Genomic DNA, 23755 nt, shown 5'->3' on the forward strand with positions numbered 1-23755 from the left:
GCATACTTTAACTTCAGTCATTAAAAGGTATATAGTGGGGAGTAGATGTCAGTACACCAGTTACAATGTTACAATGCCCAGTGGCTCGGATCCAAGCCCCTGGTCTCCCACTTGCATGGGTATCCCTGAAGCAGTGCTATGGGTCTCTGTCTCTCTTGTTATTCAATAAATAAATGCATAACCTAGTTTTAAAAGTGTTTAAAAATAAAAAAAATAAAAGGTACACAGTGAAGTTTGGTAAAAAGGAGTCAAAAGTAGCATTTAAAAAGTTACCTTTAAGCAGTCAAACAATGTTATCTCCTTTTCCCCATCCAGCTATGAGTTAAAAGTCTGCATGCTACATAATGCCGATAATGCAATGCCGCTGTCAAAGTTGGCAACAACAGGAATTCAGCACCAGCTAACCATCTATACAAAGACTGGTCCGAACGGGTAGGAAACCTCTTTCAGTCTGAGGTCGCACAACACTTACCAACTGGGATGTTTGAGGTAGTCACAGCAGTAGCATGGGATGAATGTGAGGGCATTGTCATGGTAACAATTGTACTTGTGGGAGCCTGTGTGTGAGACACAGATCCTGGAATGGAAGAAAAAAAAGGAAATTCTTCGAAAATGGGCCTCTCTGCACACATTATCACTTTTTTTTTTTTTATTTATTCACTTTTATTGCCCTTGTTGTTTTATTGTTGTAGTTATTATTGTTGTTGTCATTGTTGGATAGGACAGAGAGAAATGGAGAGAGGAGGGGAAGACAGAGAGGAGGAGAGAAAGACAGACACCTGTAGACCTGCTTCACCGCCTGGGAAGCGACTCCCCTGCAAGTGGGGAGCCGGGGTTCGAACCGGGATCCTTATGCCGGTCCTTGTGCTTTGCGCCACCTGTGCTTAACCCGCTGCGCTACAGCCCGACTCCCTCTTTCTTGTTTTTTTTTTAAATATTTTGTTTATTAATGAGAAAGATAGGAGGAAAGGGAAAGAACCAGATATCACCCTGGTACATGTGCTGGTGGGGCTTGAACTCAGGACCTCATGCTTGAGAGTTCAGTGTTTTATCCACTGAGCCATCTCCCAGACCACCACACATTATCACTTTCTAAAACCCCAAAATGAAATAAAAAGCTCTTGGGAAAAGGTAAAGAGACTGTTTCTGGCCTGTTCTTCATCTCTGAGTAAAGGCAGGAAGGATGAAGGATGAAGGATGAAGGATGCTCTCTCTGTTATGCCTCATTTTTTTTTTAAACTTTTCTTTTCATTGTTTTTAAAATATATATATTTATTTTCCCTTTTCCCTTTTTTTAAAAACTTTTATCTTTTTAAATTATTTTTTAAATATTTATTTTCCCTTTTCCCTTGTTTTTTTTTTATTGTTGTTGTTGATGTCATTGTTGTTGGATAGGTCAAGAGAGTCAAGAGAGAAATGGCGAGAGGAGGGGAAGACGAGAGGGAGAGAAAGACAGACACCTGCAGACCTGCTTTACTGCCTGTGAAGCGACTCCTCTGCAGGTGGGGAGCCGGGGGCTCGAACCAGGATCCTTATATAACCTGCTCTTATATAACCTTATATAACCTTATATAACCTGCTCTTATATAACCTTATATAACCTGCTCTTAACCCGCTGCGCTGCCGCCCGACTCCCATCATGCCTCATTCTGCCCAAGCTGGGAGGACAGTTGCTGACTCACCAGCTGTAGTTGCGGAAGGAATGGTGTTGGTTGCCAGGATAGGTGCCACGGTCGCTGCAGCCACGGGAGTGCCGGTACTGAAGATGGTTTTCTGGGAAGTGAGAGGCGGAGGAGAACCCAGCAACAGTCACAGACAAGAACACCTCCCAACCAAATTTAAAAGCAACTGGTGCCTTCAATAGTGCCAGATTCATCTAAGTCTTTGCAACGTTCCAGGCCTCTGAGATGGCTTTCCACCTAGGGTCTTACCTGCGGCATGGTATGAAGCTGCTGCTTCGGCGTCCCCAGCGCGGGGTGAGATGGTAGCGTGATCCTTGTGGTTACATCCCGCGACTGGGCTGGACGCTGGATACTAATTGCTGCAGATGGCGGATGCTGGATTGACAAAGTTGGACGACTGCAACACAGAAAAGACCTTATGATTTAGAAGTTGCATCCAGACACTGCAGGCAGTCAAGGCTACTTACTAAGTTGTGCTAGACCACACTCACACAGCTGTATTTCTTCACAGCTTTGTGATGTTCACAGTTGACCAATGAAGCAGTTAACGCCAAGCTTCTCTATCGGAGCTGCAGAAAGCCTTTTTTTTTTTTCCCCTTTTCTTTTCTCTTCTTCTACTAGCCCTACGTCTCAGTGGGGGAAAAATCATTTCTTAATGAAAGGATGGAAAGGAGAGAAGAAAGGCGTTGCTGACACATGCAATGCTGGCGCTTGAACTTGGGACCTCTTACTGGGAAGTCCACTTCGTCACCTTCTGGGCCTCAAAAGCTTCATTCCAAAATGTACCACACTAGACACTGATAGAATCAGTCCCCAGTCTCTCTCTATGTGCCTGATACAGTCACCACTCATCGGAGTGAACAGTACCGTGAGGAGCCTCACTCTGCGGACCGAGGTCAAGATTAACATGCAGGCTCTCAAATCTGAGGGACGATGACAGATGGCCTTGGCTAGCAGCAGCTGAACCTGTGAGCCCTGAAGCAACAACCCCCTGTGCAGCACGCTCACCAGCTGATTTCATAATGACTGGAAAGGATGACCAGCAAAGACTGTGAACCTAGCAGGCAGCAAGCTAGTGAGTCCGTTAATAGCTGGAAGGAGAAGGAGGGGAGTGGAGGAGGGAGAGGGAAACAGACGAAAGAGAAAAAGTCAAGGTAGAGAACAGAGAATGAACAAGAGCATATAAAGAAGGGTCAGCTGGCAGCTCACCCAGTAGACTGCAAACATTACCATGCACAAAGGCCCAGGTTCAAGTCCCTGGTCCCCACCTGCTTAGGAGGGAAGGGAAGGGATTTCTGGCTGTCTCTATCACATAAATAAAGATAATTTTTAAAAAAAGTAAAAAAACTATTAATAATAAAAGAAAAAAAAAAGAAAAGAGGATAAATACTAGATCTTATTCACAAGTGGGATCTAAGAAACAAAAACAAACTCAGTCTGTTAGAAATGTCTGAGGCCTGGAGGTTCTATCCCTGGCCCCACCTTGAGCCAGAGCTGGGCAGTGCTCTGGTCCTTTTTCTCTTAGCTTCTTTCATGATAAATAGTCTTTCTTGATTCCATTATATAAAATGATAAACTCCATGTACTATCAGTGTTAGTCACTCCAAATCGCATTCACTCTAATTTCTTCCCCAAAGCACTTTTTACTGTTGAAAATAAGTTTTTCCTTATGCTCCTCGTCCTCCAAAATAAACCATTTTAGTGCAGGATTTTTTTTTTCTTTCACTTCGTGCTTAGTATCTAGCACACTACTACACAGCTTATTTAAAAAGCACTCAATAGGGGGTTGGGCGGTACTGCAGCGGGTTAAGTGCAGGTGGCAGAAAGCGCAAGGACCAGTGTAAGAATCCTGGTTTGAGCCCCTGACTCCTCACCTGCAGGGGAGTCGCTTCACAGGCAGTGAAGCAGGTGTCTGTCTTTCTCTCCCTGTCTGTCTTCCCCTCCTCTCTATATTTCTCTCTGTCCTATCCAGCAACAATGACAGCAATAACAATAATAAAAGCAACAATGAGGGGGGTCGGGCGGTGGCGCAGTGGGTTAAGCGCATGTGGCGCAAAGCGCAAGGACCGGCGTAGGGATCCCGGTTCAAGCCCCCGGCTCCCCACCTGCAGGGGGGTTGCTTCACAGGTGGTGAAGCAGGTCTGCAGGTGTCTGTCTTTCTCTCCCCCTCTGTCTTCCCCTCCTCTCTCCATTTCTCTCTGTCCTATCCAACAACGAATAGCGTCAACAAGGGCAATAATAATAACCACACGAGGCTACAACAAGGGCAACAAAAGGGGGGAAAAGTGGCCTCCAGGAGCGGTGGATTCATGGTGCAGGCAGCGAGCCCAGCAATAACCCTGGAGGAAAAAAAAAAAAAACTTGTAAAAAAAAAAGGCCTCCAGGAGCAGTGGATTCATAGACACCGAGCCCAGCAAAAACCCTGGAGGCAAAGAAATAAAAGCATTCGATAATACTGGGTTAACAGAGAAATGGAGGGAGGGGAGGAAAAAAGCAAAGAGAGTAATGGTAGAACTACTTTACCTTCCAACCCCTCAAACGTACCTAAGTGCTGAGTCCGCGTGTGCCGCCGTTGTCGTAATGACCGGAGACTGAGCTCTGGTGGCTGAGACAGTGGCTACCACGGCAGGAGGGATGGTGTTAGACGTGGTCACAGGCGGACGAGACTGCCAAGAGAAAAGAAAAAGTTTCACGTAAAACAAGCAGCAAAATACAATGCTAACCACTGAAAGTCAAATTTGAAACTTAGACTGCCACATAAGAATGCGTCCAAATAGCTACAGTGCACAAGGACCCGGGTGCGAGCCCCCTGTCCCCACTTGCAGACGGGAAGCTCTGCGAGTGGTGAAGCAGGTCTGCAGGTGTCTCTCAATTTCTGGCTGTCTCTATTCAATAAATAAAGATTTAAAAAAAAACATTTTTTAAAAAAAATGTGTCCAAATAAAGTCAATGTTCCCCACCACCAGATGAAGGATTTCATTTTTTCATTCATTCATTTTTTTGGATAGAGAGAAACTGAGACAGAAGAGGGAGACAGAGGCAGCACAACGCTGCTTCACCACCTGTGAAGCCCCCTCACCTGCAGGTGGGGCCAGGGGACTGAACTTGGGTCCATACACATGACGGTGTACGCACACCACCAGGTGCCCTAATGCTTGGTCCCTAAGAAATTCTTTTCATGTGAGTTATCACAATAAACAGCCGCAGGGAAAATTATTCCGCTGCTCTTCTGTGGTTGGACAGTAGATTAAGTACCTTCTTTTCAAATTCAAAACTCTGTCCTAGCACGCACACAATCTGAGGTCTAACACAAGAGATCTATTCAGAATCCCTCACATCTGCTGGCCTATGTGGTCCCAGCGCATACATTGAACTTTATTATTATTTTATTTCGGATAGAGCAGACTGAAATTGATCAGGAATAGCGAGACAGAGAGGAGAAGGGAGAAAAACACCTGCAGCACTGTTTCACTACTTGGGAAGCATCCCCTCTGCAGGTGACATGCCAGGGATGTGGACCTGGGTCCTTGAACACTACACTACAATGTGCGCAGTTCATCCAGTGTGCTACCACTCAGTCTGGACAGTTCATGCTACTTACTACGCGACCCAGCACTTTCCGCAGACAGAGGCCAGGTGGTGCCACACGGGGTTAAGCCCACATAGCACTTTCCACAGACAGTCAGCTACCTACCTAGGTTAACATCCAGAAGGCAACAGCACTCTGCCGCAGGAAGATTCTGAGTGCCCTGATGTTTTCACACAATCACACAGCTCTCATCAGAGTTTCTGCATAAAAATCTTCACCCGACAAGTTCCACACTGGCCTCACCAGCTGGCCCATTGTCATTCCACCAATGGACTTCTGAGTAGTTTCCCATCCTAGGCTGAATACTTGCAGTAAAGTCAGCCAGCACCGACAGCCTCCATTTCTCAGCCACAGACCTCTGCTACCCCTACACAGTTAAGCTAGGCTGGCTGCGCTGGCCTCCTCCCTTGCAAGTTCCACGTCTGAGTTCTTCCATATACATATCTTAAGTCATTCCTATTTGTTTTTCACAGGACACGGACAAACTGAGATGGGAGAGGGACAACAGAAATACTTCACTACTCGAGAAACTATCGCCCAGCAGGTGAGAACGAAGGGATCAAACCCAGGTCTCTGAGCATGGTAACATGTGCCCTTTACTGGGTGCACCACAACCCAGCCTCTCCAGTACCTCTCGGGGCACCTCTCCAGTATGCTCTCGGGGCTTTCAAATGCCATCTGTTAGCCAACAAGTCCTCCTGTTCCAGTCTAAAAGCTCCAGGCTAGCAATACACTACATAGGGACTTAATCTCTATTCTTTCCTATTTTCTTCTTTTTTTTTTTTTAAAGATTTTATTTATTTATGAGAAAGACAGGAGGAGAAAGAAAGAACCAGACATCACTCTGGCACATGTTCTGCCGGGGATCGAACTCACGATCTCGTGCTAGAGTCCAAAGCTTTACCACTGCGCCACCTCCCGGACCCCTTTCCGATTTCTTTTCTTTTGCCTCCCGGGTGATTGCTGGAGCTTGGTTCCTGCACTATGAATCCACTGCTCCTGGACGCCAATTTTCCCATTTTGTTGCCCTTGTTGTCATTATTATTGTTGTTACTGCTGCTGTTGTTGTTGTTGGATAGGACAGAGAGAAATGGAGAGAGAAAGGGAAGACAGAGAAATATAAGACACCGGCAGACCTGCTTCACCGCCTGTGAAGCTACCTCCCTGCAGGTGGGGATCCAGGGGCTCGAACTGGGATCCTTACGCTGGTCCTTGAGCTTTGTGCCACCTGCGCTTAATCCACTGTGCTACCGCCTGACTCCCCCTTTCCTGTATCTTAAACCTAGCTGATTCGCACAAACTAATTTGGTCTCCAATACCTACCGCTTATTATCTCGTTCAGCTAGACTAATCTTTTGAAGACATTTCCTTGATCACAGCATTGTAGCATTTACATAATTTAGTGGTCTCTGCTATTTACAAAAGCAAATCTACATACCCTATCTTAGGAGTTCCAAATTAAGAGACACAACGTTACTCATTTCAAAAGTGCTTGGGCTATAGATAGTCTAAGAAAGAAAGGGAAAAAGAGAGAGAGAGAGAGAGAAGGAAAGAGAGGAGGAGGCATTGTCCTTCACAAAAAGGACATTCATGTTCATAATACACCTAGTGGCTCATGGTCCGTATTCAGGAGAATCTCTCCGCTGTAACTAGTTGTGACGTCACCAAGCCCTGCATCCCGCCATCACTACTCTCCTGGCCACAGTGCATCAACCACACAGCTCTCCTGTTCTCACTTGCACCCGTAACCACATGGATGCCAATCAAAAGCTGTCCCCTGCTACTTCTACCTTCCTACATAGCCGGTCACACGGCACTGTGAGTATTCAAATTCTGTATAAGTTCAAGACGCGGGGACCTCCTGCCAACTAGACTGCATGTCACTTGAGAGCAAAGGCCTGGCCCAGTGCCTGGCAAGATGAGCGACTCGAGTAGACCCTTCACCCTCCGGCTGACCGCCCGCACCCTCGACTCGCCTGGATTGGTTGGTGGATGATGTGCTGCACTGCTGGCTGGGCGGCTGCAGCATTTGGCAGCTGAGAGGTCGGCCTGAGGACAGTGGTTACTTTAGAACTAGACATCACAGCGGCGGCAGCTGCACCTGCAGAAAAATGGAATTAACATGACTGAGGAATTTATAATGGAACAGCTCCAACTACATTCCTTAGGGAAATATTTTTTCTCTCTTTTTTAAAGATTTCATTTATTGACTGATGAGAAAGATAGGAGAGAGAGAAAGAACCAGACATTACTGTGGTACGTGTGCTGCCAGGGATCAAACTCAAGACCTCATGCTTGAGCGTCCAGTGCTTTATCCATTGCGCCTCCTCCAGGACCACAGGGAAATATTTTTATACAATCATTTCTAAAACTCACTCCGAAAGTATTCGGCTCAAGTGATATACTTCACATCTAAGAACAAATCCAAACGTTGCGCTTCATCTGTATTTTTTTAATTTACCTTATTATTTATTTACTTATTTAACTTTTACCAGAGCACTGCTCAGCTCTAGTTGGGGATTAAACCGGAGTCTGCTGGTGCCTCAAGCATGAAGTCCTTCTGATAATTATTACGGTATTTCACCCAGTCCTGTCTCGAAACTTTTAACAAGATTGACTCATAACACGCATTATGTTACCATATGGTCACCAAATGTTCTCTGGCCACAATAGTTTGAGATTTAAGTAAAAAAAATGCAGCGTTTACCTCGTGGTAAGTGAGACGCTCCAATGTGAAGTGGAGGCCCCGGGGCATTGCTTCGGATAATGGACATTTGTACATTTGTGGTCATGATGTGATGCAGGTTACTAGGATGGCCCTGCAAGAATGAGAAGGAAATGGCATTCTATCTTTTTTTTTTAAAGTTTTTACAAAATATTTATTTATTGGATAGAGATAGAAACTGAGGGGGAGGGGAAACATAGAGGGCAAAACAGAGAGAGACAGAGGCAGCACAGACTCACAACTCAACTCAAGAAGCTTTTCCCCTGCAGGTGGGGATCAGGGCTTGAACCTGGGCCCTTGAGTGCCGCAATGTGTGTGCTTAACCATGCGCCCCGCTGCCTGGCCTGAAATGTCATTTCTGTATACCCTGTGCTAGCCACTGTAGCTTAGCCATTGTGTCTACAAGTCAGCTGCCTTCAAATGCAACTGAGTTTGTTCCCTTTAAGTAGTGACCACACCAAACAATAGAACATACGACTTTTTAAAGATATAGTATGCTAGGGGGTCGGGCGGTAGCGCACGTGGCGCAAAGCACAAGGACCCTCATGAGGATCCCGGTTCGAGTTCCCGACTCCCCACCTGCAGGGGAGTCACTTCACAGGCAGTGAAGCAGGTCTGCAGGTGTCTGACTTTTCTCTCCCCCTTTGTCTTCCCCTCCTCTCTCCATTTCTCTCTGTCCTATGCAACAACAACAATGACGATGATAAACAACAAGGGCAACAAAGGGAAAAAATAGCTTCTAGGAGCAGTGGATTCATAGTGCAGGCACTGAGCCCCAGCGATAATCTCAGAGGCAAATATATATATATATATATATATATATATATATAGTATGCTGCAATGATTGCCTCTGCAGGTGACAGTGAGGAACTGTTAACTAACTTGACTGGGTCTAACTAATTTCAAGTCCTTTAGAAAAAGCTGACACGTTTGATTGTCCACCTGAGGACACACTAGTCTTGCGTACTGCTTCTTTGTCTTCATCAACTTCCTAGTCTCACTACTTTACCTAGTGCGTCCATCCCATAGTTTGAAACGCATGACAGATGGCACCCAACAGGCCTTCCTCTACTTACTCTTCAGCTCGCCCCCGAGACTCCTCTACCACACATCCTAGCCCCATAAACTAGTGCTTTTTGACTGGGAGTGCCCCTACTTCTGGGAGCACACAGCAGTATGACTGAAAACAAAAGACCACACTGCATATTTTGGAATACCATTCTTTTCCCTTTCAAAATTTGAAGGCGGGCGCCGGGAGGAGGTGGTGCAGCGGGTCAAGGGCACATGGCGCGAAGCCCAAGGACCGGCCTAAGGATCTGGGTTCGAGCGGTGAAGCAGATCTGCAGGTGTCTATCTTTCTCTCCCAGTCTTCCCCGCCTCTCTCGATTTCTCTCTGTTGTAATGCACAACAATGACAGCAATGACAATAATAACAACAATAGCAGCAATGATAAAACAACAAGGGCAACAAAAAGGAAAAAACAGCCTCCAGGAGCAGTGGGTTTGTAGTGTAGGCACCGAACCCCAGTGATAACCCTGGAGGCAAAAAAAAAAAAAAAAAAAAAAGGATGAAAGAAAAGTTGGAGGAAAGGAGGTTTCAGTATATTTCCCCCCACTGGGAATTCAAAATATTGAAATAAATCAAACTTACTATGTAGCCGAACTGTAATTTCATTTTTGAAAATTATGTCAGAAAACGCGACTTCGTAATAAACGCTCCTGAGTGGTGAACTGCTTGCAGAAACCCACCAGCAGCCCAGGAGAGAAGCGCCACTGCTGTGGGGTCATTCCCAAACCCTGTTTTCTATACCTAAGTAAGCGCAACACGGGCTGCCCTGTCCAGATTGGCATCTCAGAGGGCAGAGCCCCACACGGCACACACTCAGCACCCGGCTAGGTGACAGGGACCATCTGCTGGTCTCCACTGCTTCTCTTCTGAAACTACACATCTCAGTGTCCTCTCTCTCTCTCTCTCTGACAGTTTGACATCTCAGCTCAAATAATCGGCAAAGTAAGAGAGAAAGAAAACCTGTTGTCCACTGATTGTTGCCACAGGAATGGCTGAAGCTTGAGGGATGCTGCTCTCCATGGTGACAGTGACCTGCCCTGGAACCTTGGGGGGAAGTGACAAGGCGGAAGGTGGAGCAGGAGCAATGGGACGGCTAGGCATGGTGGGCTTCGGGGGCGGCTGCAAACAGAAAACCACACGAAACATATCAGCAGCTTGTTGCTGGGGATGCCTTTCACTCTATAGTTAGGTCTACAATTCAAACCTGGAGAGTGCCGGGAAGGATGCCAGGAGCTTTATATGCCTGTTCTCTTAGCATCACAATTTCTCCATTGAAGTCTCAGCACTTCCATTTTACAGACGAGGAAACACAGTAAGGCTGAGCGACTTGCTCAAAGCCACAGACAATAAAAACTAGGACTGGGAAGAAAGCCCAGATCTGTCTGGCCCAAAGCCCATGTTCTCTTTTCTTCTAGACAATGTTGCCTCCCAAATTTGGACAGAAGTAAATAAAACTCCCAGCAACTGAAACATCACCACAAGGTTATACACAAGGCAATATTCTCCCTAAACCCCAAATTAGCTAGTAAAAGGATGTCTTGGAAAAGAAAGTTATTCCGAGATAAACTGACTTAGTTCCCGGAACACGATGGCAGAGGAAGACCTAGAGGGGGTTGAATTGTTATGTGGAAAACAGAAATACTACACATGTACAAACTACTGTATTTTACTATTGACTGTAAACCACTAACCCCCCCATAAAGAAAACGAAAACAAAAACAAAATAAAATAAAAAACCTGACTTAGCACGCCTGTAAACTGCATCTGGATTCTAGAAAAGATTTTGTGATGCGGCGTAATACTAGGCACTGCAGAAGAGCCAACTCTGAGGTACACAGGAGAGCTGAACTCACAGGTCAAAAGGAAAAATCAAATAACTATCCTGGCATACAGTCTTGAGACTCTGTAAAAAAAAAAAAAGAAAAAAAGAAACAGAAAAGCTGGCAGGAATATGAGCCAGTCTTTAGCTGCGGTTGAATGTGCGGCATTTCAAACTTCTTCATTACCTTCATAAGTCCCTCCGAGAACGACAGTGGCACTGCTGGCGTCAGATGTGCTGGTGGGGCCGTGACTGTAACCGGTGTGCCTGATGCCACGGCGTGGTGTGTTGACAGCATCTGCACCTGTGGATAGGGCCTGACCACAACTGGCTCTTGCTTCTCTTCCCGGGTCTGGAGGGAGCTACTCGAACCCACGTGCTCCCTGGCAGCGGCTTCAGTATCTCGACCAGATTCATCATTGACTAGGAAGGACATTAAGGGCAAAACAACACGTTATATCTTTCCAGCCTCACTTACTACAGTGGCACTTACAAAAACAGCACCTGCACTTAAGTTTCAGGGCTGACTTGTTTCCTGTGACATTCTCTCTTTTCACTTTTTTATGTGGTACTGGCGAGGGCGCCTAGGTGTGTGTGTGTGTGTGTGTGTGTGTGTGTGTGTGTAAGGGGGGCAGCTGAGGGTGGGGAGGACATTCTCTACTGTGCACGGAGTTCTATTTATTTTGTCTTTCTAGCTCTCATGTGGTGCCAGTTATCACACCCAGGGCTCTTGCATGTAAGGGAGGGACCATACCACTGAATTATACCCCCGTCTCCCTTCTGAGATTTTCTTAGCTAGAATGTAAGTTTGATGGGCTGGGCAGCGGCCAGGAAAATAGTGGCGGCTGTATGCAGTGTTTGGTGAAGTCACAACTAGTTACAGCGGAGAGATTATCACCTGAATACGGACCATGAGCCACTAGGTGTTTTATGAACATGAATGTTCTTTTTGTGAAAGACAATGCCTCCTTCTCTTTCTTTCTCATAAATAAATAAATAGGGAGTAAGGCAGTAGCGTAGCAGGTTAAGCACACATGGCGCAAAGCGCCAAGGACCCACATAAGGATCCCGGTTTGAGCCCCCGGCTCCCCACCTGCAGGGGAATGGCCTCAGAGGCGGTGAAGCAGGTCTGCAGGTGTCTGTCTTTCTCTCCCCCTCTCTGTCTTCCCCTCCTCTCTCCATTTCTCTCTGTCCTATTCAACAATGAACGACATCAACAACAACAATAACCACAACAAGGGCAGCAAAAGGGGGAAAAATGGCCTCCAGGAGCAGTGTATTCATGGTGCAGGCACTGGCCCCAGCAATAACCCTGGAGGCATAAATAAATAAAATTTAATAGAAAGTCTTTAAAAGACAGGGGAAGAGAGACATGTAGAGAGAGAAAGGGCTGGATGGTGGCACACCTGTCTGAAACCTCCAGGCCCTAGTGGCAGAGGGGAAGCCTCATTAGTGGTGAAACAGTGCTGCAGGTCTGTCTCTCTCTCTCTCTCTCTCTCCCTATTTACCATGCCCTGCCTCAAGTTTTCTCTGTCCTATCAAATAAATAAAATTAAACTTTTAAAAAAATCTTCAAAATTTTTTAAAGAGGGAGAGAGAAAGACAGTCACCTGCGGCACTACTTCACTAATTTTGAAGCTTACTCCCCTGCAGGTATGAACACGGGCGTGATCCCAGGCACTTGTGCATGGTAACATACACTCTAGTAAGTGCAGCACTACCTGTCCCTACTGTTGTGTCTTGCTTGTTTCATACCCATCACCCGTTTCTATGTTGTTGCAAGTTGCAGTGGCTCGCTCATTCTGAAAGATATCTGGCATGCTGTCACTAAGTGAGTAAGCCACAAATTATCAATTGCCCTGTTCATAGGCATTTATATCTTTTTCAGTTTTTTTTGTTTGTTTGTTTTTTTACTATTCTCAATAGTAGTAGTCTCCTTGAATATGTGCTCTTGTGAATATGTGTAGCATTCCTCCTAGGGAAGGGGCCATTTCATAATATATTGGGTTGTCAGAAAAGCCAAGACAAACTCCTGTGGAGAGCAGTCTGAAAAACTCTGAAAGGTAAAAGTGGACCTACCCTATGACCCTGTAATTCTTCTCCTGGGGATAGATCCTAAGGAACCAAAAACACCCATCCAAACAGATCTGTGTATAACTATGTCCACAGCAGCACAATTTGTAATAGCCAAAACCTGGAAGCAACCCAGGTCTCCAACAACAGATGAGTGGCTGAGCAAGTTGTGGTGTATATATACAGGGGAATACCACTCAGCTATTAAAAATAATGCATTAGGGTGAGAGTAGATAGCATAATGATTAGACAAAAAGACTCTCATGCTTGAGGCTCTGAAGTCCCAGGTTCAATCCCCCACACCACCATAAACCAGAGCTGAGCAGTGCTCTGGTAAAAATAAAATAAATAAATAAATAAAAATGGTTAATCCATCCCATCTTGGGTGGAGCACAAAAAGAATCATGCAGTGAGGTAAGTTAGAACCAAAAGGATGGGGGCCCGGTGGTGGCGCACCTGGTTGAGTGCACACATTACAGTGCACAAGGACCCAGGTTCGAGCCCCCAGTCCCCACCTGCGAGGGGAAAGCTTTGCAAGTGGTGAAGAAGTGTTGCTGCAGGTGTCTCTCTGTCTCTCCCTCTCTATCACTCCCTTCCCTCTTGATTTCTGGCTGTCTCTACCCAGTAAATAAAAGGCAATAAAAAAATAAAGAAATAAAGGCAAAAAGATGAATATGGGATGATAAACTCATGGACAGAAGTTGAAAAGCAAGATAAGAAGAGAAAACACAAAGGCGAACCTGGACTGGAGTTGGTGTATCGCACCAAAGCAAGAGACTCGGGGGGGGGGGGGGGGTGTGTGAGGGGGGAGGGTCCAGGTCTGGGAACACGGTGGCACAGGTCCTAGTGGGGGTTGTGTTGTTATGTGGAAAACTGGGAAATTTTACACATGTACAAACTATTGTATTTTACTGTTGACTGTAAACCACTAACCCCTCAATAAATTTAAAAAAAAAGTCATGACATTGTTTTCTATGCAAAAATGTATGACTTTTCTTATAACCAGCAGAATACTGTGCAGTGAACCTGGCTGAAACCCCCAGTCCCCACCTGCAGGGGAGAAGCTTTACTAGCAGTGAAGCAGGGCTGCAGGTGTCTTGCTTACTCTCTCTATAACTCCCCTTTCCCTCTCAATTTCTCTCTATCCAGTAAATAATAGATACATATATAAACAAAACACTCTGTTGAGATTAGAAGCTACATACACAAAATGGCTGTTCTTTTTAAACACTGTCACCAACCACCTAGAAGCAGCACGACTGGGTCAACTATCAAGACCTCTCCCTCTCCCTCTCCCTCTCTCTCAGATTGAGATAAAGAGGCTTTTGAAGACACAGGACAAAGTTTCCTGGATCATAGGCATTTGCACATTCTTTTGTATTTATGTTAGCATCTTTTGTTTGCTTTTAGTTTATCAGATTTACTGGGCTACAATTTACATAAAAAGTGCACTACTTCTTTGTACATGATTAAACAAAAGCCTCGCAAAGTAACACAGCACTGTAACCACACAGTCATGGTATTTAACATTTTTATTACTGTAACAAGTTCATTTATTTGGATTCAATTCCCTTCCTCCTATTCTTACTCCTCTAAAAACCACTGACCTGCTTTCTATAATTATACTTTTTGTCTTTTCTGGAATTTCATACAAATGGAATCATACAACTTGTGGCCCTTTATGAGACTTCTTTCTCTTAGGTTATTCTTCTTTTTTTTTTTTATTTAAAAAATTTTATTTAATTTATTTTCCTTTTTGTTGCCCTTGTTGTCTTTTTGTTGTTGTTGTAGTTATTATTATTGTTGTTATAGATGTCATCTTTGTTGGACAGGACAGAGAGAAATGGAGAGAGGAGGGGAAGGCAGAGAGGGAGAGAGATAGACACCTGCTGTGAAGCGACTCCCCTGCAGGTGGGGAGTGGGGGGGGGGGTTGAACGGGGATCCTTATTCAGGTCCTTGCGCTTTGCGCCATGTGCGCTTGGAACCCGTTGCGCCACCGCCCGACTCCCCTCTTAGTTTATTCTTATTATTTGGAGATTCATCCACTGTATACACTAGGTCTGTTAACTCTGTTTTGTGAGTAGTATTCTATTGCATGGTTAAACCAAGTTTATTTATTCATTAATTTTTTTTTTTTTAAACCAGAGCTCTTGCTCAGCTCTGGCTTATGATATTGCTGGGGACTGAACCTGGAACCTTCGGTGACGGGCACAAAAGGATTTTTGCATAACCATTATGCTAGCCCCCCAGCCGCATAAACCAAATCCTGTTTATTCTGCCACCAGTTCACAGACTGAGCCCATTCTAGTTTACCGCTATTACTAATAAAGCTCGTATTAACAGCAAAGTCAAGTCTGTTTGTGCCTTCATCCAGCCTGGGTAAGTGTCAGGGACAATCACAATCCTTGAGATTGCTGAGCTCTATGCGAAGTTCACGTTTCATTTTCTTCTTCTTCTTTTTTTTACCAGAGCACGGCTCAGCTCTGGCTTATGGCGGTGTGGGGGATTGAACCTGGGACTTGAGAGCCTCAGGTATGAAAGTCTCTTTGCATAACCATTCCGCAATACCCCTGCCCTCACGGTTCATTTTCTAAGATATGATCAAACTGCTTTCTGAACTGGCTCACTTTGTATTCCCGATGACCTGAGTTCTACGTGCTCTATGACCACATCAAAACTATTATTACTGTTCAAGAGGATGCACAGCAATCACACTGTGGCTTTTTCCTTTCTTTTCTTTTCCTTTTTTTTTTTAATCTTTATTTATTCCTTTTTGTTGCCCTTATTGTTTTATTGTTGTGGTTATTATTGTTGTTATTTATGCTGTTGTTGTTGGATAGGACAGAGAGAAATGGAGAGAGGAGGGGGACAGAAAGACAGACACCTGCAGACCTGCTTCACCGCCTGTGAAGTGACTCCCCTGCAGGTGAGGAGCCGGGGGCTCGAACCAGCATCTTTAAGCTGGTCCCTGCGCTTTGTGCCACGTGCACTTAACACGCTGCGCTACTGCCGAACTCCCCCGCCCCCCCTTTTTTTAACCAGAGCACTGCTCAGCTCTGGCTTATAGTGGTGTGGGGGATTGAACCTGGAAATATGGAGCCACAGCATGAGAGTCTCTTTGCATAACTGTTATTCTATCTAGCCCTGCTCCACACTGTGATTTAAAAAAAAAAATTTTATTTCCCTTTTGTTGCCCTTGTTGTTTAACATTGTTGTGGTTATTGATGTCGTTGTTGTTGGGTAGGACAGAGAGAAATGGAGAGAGGAGGGGAAGACAGAGGGGGAGAGAAAGATAGACACCTGCAGACCTGCTTCACTTCTTGTGAAGCGACTTCCCTGCAGGTGGGGAGGCAGGGGCTCGAACCGGGATCCTTAACACTGGTCCTTTCGCTTTGCACCATGTGCACTTAACCCGCTGCACCACTGCCCGATTGCCTACACTGTGATTTTTAACTTGCATTGTTCTAGTAATAATGTCGAGCCCCTCCCTCTCTCTTTGAGACAGAGAAAGAGAGAAACGTTCACAACACCAAAGCTGCCTTCAACGCAATGTGCTGGGGGCAGGGCCGTAGCCTAGGTGGCGCACACAGCAAAGTAGCACAATCCGGAGTCAAGCACCTTCTATGTGCTTGTTTGGCATTCGGAAAGCATCTTTGGTGAAGTGTATATTCAAATATTTTGCTCATTAAAAAATAAATCGTGGGAGTCGGGCGGTAGCACAGTGGGTTAAGCAGAGGTGGCACAAAGCGCAGGGACTGGCGTAAGGATCCCGGTTCGAGTCCCCGGCTCCCCACCTGCAGGGGAGTCGCTTCACAGGCGGTGAAGCAGGTCTGCAGGTGTCTGTCTTTCTCTCCCCTCTCTCTGTCTTCCCCTCCTCTCTCCATTTCTCTCTGTCCTATCCAACAACAACATCAATAATAACTACAACAACAATAAAATATAAGGGCAACAAAAGGGAAAATAATTATAATAATAATAAAAAAATCGTGTGGTGTGGGGGACATCGTAGTAAAGGGTGCTTATTATCACAAGCAAGGACCTAGGAAAGGAGAGCCAGTTTGATGTCCTGGATGCCCACAAAGGTGAGCTTCATGTGCAATGGAACAGCATGGCGTTTTTCTCTGCTTCTCTGTCTCACCTTTTATAATTAAAATAAAATAAAAATTAAAAAAAGTGAACAGGAATAATGGAGTCATACAGACACCAAGCCCCAGCTATAACCTGGTGGGTAAAAAGAAAAAAAAAAAAAAGAGGGGGAGTTCCTTATACATTTAAGATGTAAGTCCTTGGACGAAACATCGATCACATATTTTTTACGCCAGTCCCAGTCCTTGCACTTTGCACCATGTGCCCTTAACCTGCTGTGATAGCGCCTGGCCCTCATATCACACATTTCTTTTGTGGCTTCATTTTTCTACTGATCTTTTGAAAAGCATTTAACTTTAATCTTCATGACATACAATATATCAGCTGCTTCTTTGATAATCACTGCTTTTTGTGGTCTATGCAATTCTAGTTTGCCCAGAAGTCAGGAAGCATTTCTACTTTAAAACTTTCAATTTAATTTAATTTTTGTTTCCAGGGTTATCACTTGGGCTCGGTGCCTGCTCGATGAACCCACTGCTCCTACAGACATTAAAAAAAAATTTTTTTTTTTTTTGTATAGGACAGAGAGAAACTGAGAGAGGAGGGGAAGACAGACACCTGCAGACCTGCTTCACTGCTTGTGAAGCGAACCTCCTGCAGATGGGAGCCAGAGGCTTGAACCAGGATCCTTGCACTGGTCCTTGTGCTTTTTACTGTGTGCGCTTAACCAGGTGTGGCATTGCTCAGGTCCCTCTTTTAAAAATTTTTAACATGTACACTTAGGTCAAAAATATACTTTGATTTAATTTACTGTAATTTACTTTGATTTAATTTTTACTTACAACGAAGGTAAAAGTCAAGGTTCATTCTTCCTTATTCTGGTGTTCACGTAAATTTTGTTGAAAAAGATTATCGATCCTCTGTTGAATCATTTATGTAATTTTGTCAAAAAACAACTGACCATTTATTATATGGGTCTATTTCTGAATCTTCTACTTTGTTCTGATGTTTCTATTTTCACGCTACTATCACAACAGTCTGTTTCATGTAGCTTTACATGTTATTTTATTTTGCCACCAGGGCTATCAACTGGGGTTAGATACCTGCCCAATGAATCCACCTTTCCCAGTAGACATCTCTTCTCCCCTTTTATCCTGTCTTTTTTTCTGGTAGAGACAGAAATAGAGAGGACCTGTGAAAGGGTAACAGAGGGAGAGAGACAGACTGGCTTGCAGCACTATTCATGAAGCTTCCCCAGCTGTAAATGGGGACCAGGGGCTTGAACTTGGGTCCTCATTCAAGTAATCTGTGCTCTTTACCTATTTTCCTTACATAACTCTGGGCTCCCTCCAGACAGTACTATGTAACTCAGGGCCTTATTTAAATGACAATGCATTGATGAGCTTAAAAAAAAGCCTTGGGGCCAAGAGACAGTTAGTTCATCTAGTAGCATACATACTTTATGCAGGGCTGAGGACCCCGGCACCACATCCATCTTAAATTAAGAAAAGAAAAGAACAAAAGGGGGGAAAGTGGCTTCCAGGAGCAGTGGATTCATGATGCAGAGTGATAAATATTTTTTTAAAATGGTGATTTCACCTTCTTTACCTCATTTTGGACGTAGCTTGAAGAAATCATATTAAGTGAGATAATTCAGAAACAAAAGGATGAATATGGGATGATCTCACTTATAGACAAGTTAAAAAACAAGATCAGAAGTGAAAACACCAAGCAGAACTTGGACTGGAGTCGGTGTATAGCACCAAAGTAGAAAACTCTGGGGTGGGGAGAGGGTTCAGGTCCTGACGCATGAAGGCAGAGGACCTAGTGGGGGTTGAACTGTTATATGGAAAATTGGGAAATGTTATGCATGTACAACTTACTGTATTTTACTGTCAACTGTAAACCACTAATTCCCCAATAAAGAAGTCTAAAAAATTTCCACATATACTGTAGTGCATGCAGAGAAAATGATTGAAACAGTAACAGCCCTGTTTAACATGAGTTATAGTATTTCTTTAAATTCAGTATCTGAAAATCCCAGAAGAAATCTGCTATGCTTGAAATCAGAAGTGGCTACATTCTTTTTTAAATTTATTCTCTTGTTTTATTATTGTAGTTCTTTTATATTTACTTCCTTTTGTTACCCTTGTTTTATTGTTATAGTTATTGTTGTTGTCACTGATGGGGGTGTTGTTGGATAGGACAGAGAGAAATGGAGGGAGGAGGGGAAGACAGAGAGGGGGAGAGAAAGACAGACACCTGCAGACCTGCTTCACCACCTGTGAAGCGACTCCCCTGCAGGTGGGGAGCATGGGGCTCAAACCAGGAACCTTACCGGTCCTTGCGCTTTGCACCACTTGCGCTTAGCCCACTGCGCTACCTCCAGACTCCCCAGAAAAGTGGCTATTTTCTTTTCTTTTTCCTGTCTCTCTGGCATGGAGGTCCTTTTGCATGAACACCGCGCTGTCTCCCCAGTTAGCGATACTCTAAAGGCAGAAAGTGATGCAGGAGAACGTCACATCTCACCTGGAGCAGTGGGGCTCATCAAGCCTGTGGAGCCGCTGCTCACCATCTGTGAAGGAGCCTGGCTGAGCCCAGTGGAAGGGGTTCCCAAACGCGGGAACTGTTGCGAACTCATCTCCACCTGCAGTAAGCATACAATCATGGGGTCATGAGCAGGCTCTGAGACGAGAATAAATAACTAGACTGATGCACCTTTAGCACTGAATTCTTTCCTTTAAAAAGCAAAGATGGCAGTGTTCACCTAAAACAATATATATATATTTTTTTAAATTTTTTTTTTTCCCTCCTCCAGGGTTATTGCTGGGCTCGGTGCCTGCACCATGAATCCACCGCTCCTGGAGGCCATTTTCCCCCCCTTTTGTTGCCCTTGTTGTTGTAGCCTCGTTGTGGTTATTATTGCCATTGTTGATGTTGTTCGTTGTTGGATAGGACAGAGAGAAATGGAGAGAGGAGGGGAAGACAGAGAGGAGGAGAGAAAGACAGACACCTGCAGACCTGCTTCACCGCCTGTGAAGCGACTCCCCTGCAGGTGGGGAGCGGGGGCTCGAACCGGGATCCTTACGCCGGTCCTTGTGCTTTGCAGCACGTGCGCTTAACCCACTGTGCTACCACCTCACTCCCTATTGTAGTAGTTATTACTGTTATTGATGTTGTCATTGTTGGATAGGACAGAGAGAAATGGAGAGAGGAGGGGAAGACAGAGAGGAGGAGAGAAAGACAGACACCTGCAGACCTGCTTCACCGCCTGGGAAGCGACTCCCCTGCAGGTGGGGAGCCGGGGGCTCGAACCGGGATCCATACGCGGGTCCCCGCGCTTTATGCCACCTGCGCTTAACCCGCTGCGCCACCGCCCGACGCCCCCAAAACAATAATTTACAATCAAAAGCACAGATACAAAGTATCAGAAACTATTTAGATTTCGCTCCTTTTACTTGGTAGGACAGAGAGAAACGGGGTGGGGGGACACAGTGAAGGGGCGACACCTACTCCGCCACTGCTTCACCGTGAAGCTCGCGCTGCTAGCGCCTGACCCGCGTCCTCGCACAGGCTGGGTGAGCACGCCGCCCAAGCACGAACCTAAGGACGAAGGGGTTAAGGCGAACTATGACCCTGCATGAACACGTGCGGACGGCCACACGCCCAAACAATGGCGCGTGTGGAACAGCCATACGACTATATGCACAGCATGAATCGCTGGAACACGTGTTTTTTTTTAAATTTTTATTATCTCTATCTATTGGATAGAGCCAGTTAGAAATCCAGAGGGAAGGGGGAGATAGAGAGACAGAGAGACAGAGAGGAGTCGGACGGTAGCGCAGCGGGTTAAGCGCACGTGGCGCAAAGCGCAGGGACCGGCGTGAGGATCCCGGTTCGAGCCCCCGGCTCCCCACCTGCAGGGGAGTCGCTTCACAGGCGGTGAAGCAGGTCTGCAGGTGTCATCTTTTTCTGCACCCTCTGTCTTCCCCTCCTCTCTCTATTTCTCTCTGCCCTATCCAACAACGACGACGACAATAACAACAACAATAACCACAAAAACCATGAAAAACAACAAGGGCGACAAAAGGGAAAATAAATAAATATAAAAGAGAGAGAGAGAGAGACAGACAGACCGAGAGACACCTGCAGCACGGCTTCACCACTTGCAAACCCCCCCCCCTCCATGGTGGGGACCGGGGACTCAACCCCGGCTCCTTGAGCACTGCAACACGTGCGCTCACTGGCAACTTTTAAGCAGAGAGAATGGGGCCTCACACCGAGGAAAACAAACAGCACGGTCGTGGGCCCTGTCGCGGGCGCGATGGAAGGGATCGAGATGCCTCGTCCTGAAGAAGGCAGGAAACCAAAGCTCAGAAATCCGACGTGGAGCTGATGCCGGGGAAAGTACCCTCTGCTGCCTGTCTGCACACCGCCTGCGACCCTCCCCACCCTCTCCGAGGAACCGCCACCGAGTCCTGGGCAGCCGAGCTCCAGGGGTGTCTCAGCCCTCCCCCCACGACCACCACCCCAAGGCCTCGGCGGAGACGGGCCAGCGCAGGCTGCGGGACCCTTGGGGTCTCTAGGATTCCGGCTGGGGGGTGGGGTGGGGAAGAGTCCTCTGCCCCTCCCAGCCCCACCAGCGCCCCAGGACAAGCCAGCGTTGTGCCTCTTTACCTGCAGCCGCCGCTCCCCGCCAGCACCTCCCGCTTCCCCGTCGCCCGCCCGGGGGTGCCGCGGGGGGCCCATCTCGGGGGCGGCGGCGGAGAGGACCAGCGCCCCGGCCCCGCCTACCCCGCTCGCCCCGCCCCGCCCCAGAACCAGCCCCTGCCGCCCGCGTCCACCCATTGGCCCCACGCCGGCCGCGTCACCGAAACGCCAGCACCAATCCACGGCGGGCTGCGCGCCCAGCTCCCGCCCCTCCCTCCCGCCGACCACCAGCCAATCAGGCGCGAGCCGCGACAGGCCCGCCCCCGCCCTCCGGGGCTGAGCCAATGGTGGGCGAGGACGAGCGGCCTCGGCGGGAGGGGCGGGGCGCTGCGAGGCCCGGCCTCCGTCGGTGTCTGCAGGCGGCGGGCGCAGGGCCCGGATGTGGAGAGTCACTTTAAACTGCTCCGGGAGCCAAACTCCCTGGGCCGGCCGCCCGCCCGTCCGCCCGCCCGCCCGCGTTGCCCGGCCGCACAGCGTCCCCCGCCGAGGCCCCCTCCCGCCACGCCCCCACCAGCCCGCCCCTCCCGGCGCCGTGCCGCTCCCTTGTTGCCGCAGGAGACCCGGCCCCTGCAGCGAGTTCAACCGCCGTGGCCACCTCGCAAAAAAGATCCCGAGGAGGCCGGTCACAGGAGATGAGACACTGGCGCCCTGCCCCGGGGACGCGCGGCGGGACGGACGCTGCAGCCCAGCTCGGCCGCCCCGCCCCCTCGTCTTCTCCCCTTTCTTACCGGGGTGCCCGTCCCGCCATTACCTGGGTGCTGCGCCAAGTGGCTGCCGCGCCGTCTCGAGCTCGTTCCCGCGCGCCTTCTGCCCGTGGGGACGACGTCCTGGGGCTCCCGACCCACCTCTGCCGCCGCCGCCGCCGCCGCCGCCGCCGGGGCGCGAGCGCTCTGGCCCCTACCCCTCAGCCTAGCGCCGCCGCTTCCGCCGCCGTAACGAGCCTCCCATCTATTGGCTGAGGGAAACCCCGCCCCCAACGAGGAGAGCCAATCAGCGCTCAGCGTCAGCGAGAGCGCGGACTGGCCCGTGTCCCCCCCCCCCAGCCCCGGAGCCGCGGGGGCCTGTGGGAATTGGAGTCCGCGGTTCCCCCCCCCCCGAGTAGCGGACCTGGGCGGCGCGTCCAGTCGACCGGCACCCGGCTGTGCCGCCGAGCCGCGGTCCTGCCTTTTCCCTTCGCCTCTGCGAGGATGATGGAGCCCACGCCCTCCCTTTGCTTCTGCTGACCGCCCAGTTGTCAGCTTCCGGGGGTCGGCGAGGAGCGGAGGAAGGGTCATGGAGGCCGATAGCCTCGGGCGGGCTGAGCTCCGCGGGGGGACCGGCCCGGGGAAGAGTGTTTCTCCGCGGGACAGACGAGCGGAGCGGAGCGGAGGGGCGGTGGAGTTCGCTTCAGGGTGGAGGGTCGGAGTTTAGGCGCATTTAGGACTTTGTTATCATGATGATGATGATGATTTATTTTCCCTTTTGTTGCCCTTGTTGTTGTAGTTATTATTATTGATGTTGTTCGTTGTTGGATAGGACAGAGAGAAACGGAGAGAGGAGGGGAAGACAGAGGGGGAGAGAAAGACGGACACCTGCAGACCTGCTTCACCGCCTGGGAAGCGACTCCCCTGCAGGTGGGGAGCCGGGGGATCGAACCGGGATCCTTCCTCCGGTCTTTGTGCTTTGTGCCACCTGCGCTTAACCCGCTGCGCTCCCGCCCGACCCCCCAGGATTATTTTTTCTTTCCTGCCGCCAGGGTTCTTGCTGGGGCTCGGTGCCCGCACACGAACCCACTGCTCCCAGTGACCATTTTCTTATCTTTTTTTTATTATTATTATTCTCCTTCCATTTTCATTTTATTTGATAGGACACAGAGAAGTAGAGAGGGAGGAGATGATAGGGAGAGAGAGAGAGAGAGAGAGAGAGAGAGAGTCACACCTGCAGGCCTGCTCCACCCCTTTGTGAAGCTTCCCTCTTGCAGGGAGGGATCCAAGGCTCGGACCTGGGTCCTTGTGCATGTTA

General features: G+C 47.8%; 1 protein-coding gene across 2 annotated transcripts in view; it reads right to left on the reverse strand.

Moving 5' to 3' along the window:
* The window catches only part of SAP130 (Sin3A associated protein 130), a 62778-nt gene extending 40951 nt beyond the window's left edge, over positions 1-21827 (reverse strand). For both annotated transcript variants that reach the window (XM_007520889.3, XM_007520886.3), the window contains exons 1-10: positions 21722-21827; positions 19574-19691; positions 11072-11307; positions 10026-10184; positions 7979-8090; positions 7248-7372; positions 4227-4348; positions 1932-2079; positions 1683-1773; positions 473-577 (exon numbers count right to left, since the gene is read on the reverse strand). In XM_007520889.3, coding sequence (XP_007520951.1) covers positions 473-577; positions 1683-1773; positions 1932-2079; positions 4227-4348; positions 7248-7372; positions 7979-8090; positions 10026-10184; positions 11072-11307; positions 19574-19691; positions 21722-21793 — 1288 coding nt within the window. In that variant the 5' untranslated portion in view covers positions 21794-21827. The remainder of the gene's footprint in view (positions 1-472; positions 578-1682; positions 1774-1931; positions 2080-4226; positions 4349-7247; positions 7373-7978; positions 8091-10025; positions 10185-11071; positions 11308-19573; positions 19692-21721) is intronic.
* Between the last annotated feature and the right edge of the window lie 1928 nt (positions 21828-23755).

This window comes from Erinaceus europaeus, chromosome 18 (assembly GCF_950295315.1).
Source record: "Erinaceus europaeus chromosome 18, mEriEur2.1, whole genome shotgun sequence".
In the NCBI taxonomy this organism is placed as follows: Eukaryota; Metazoa; Chordata; class Mammalia; order Eulipotyphla; family Erinaceidae; genus Erinaceus; species Erinaceus europaeus.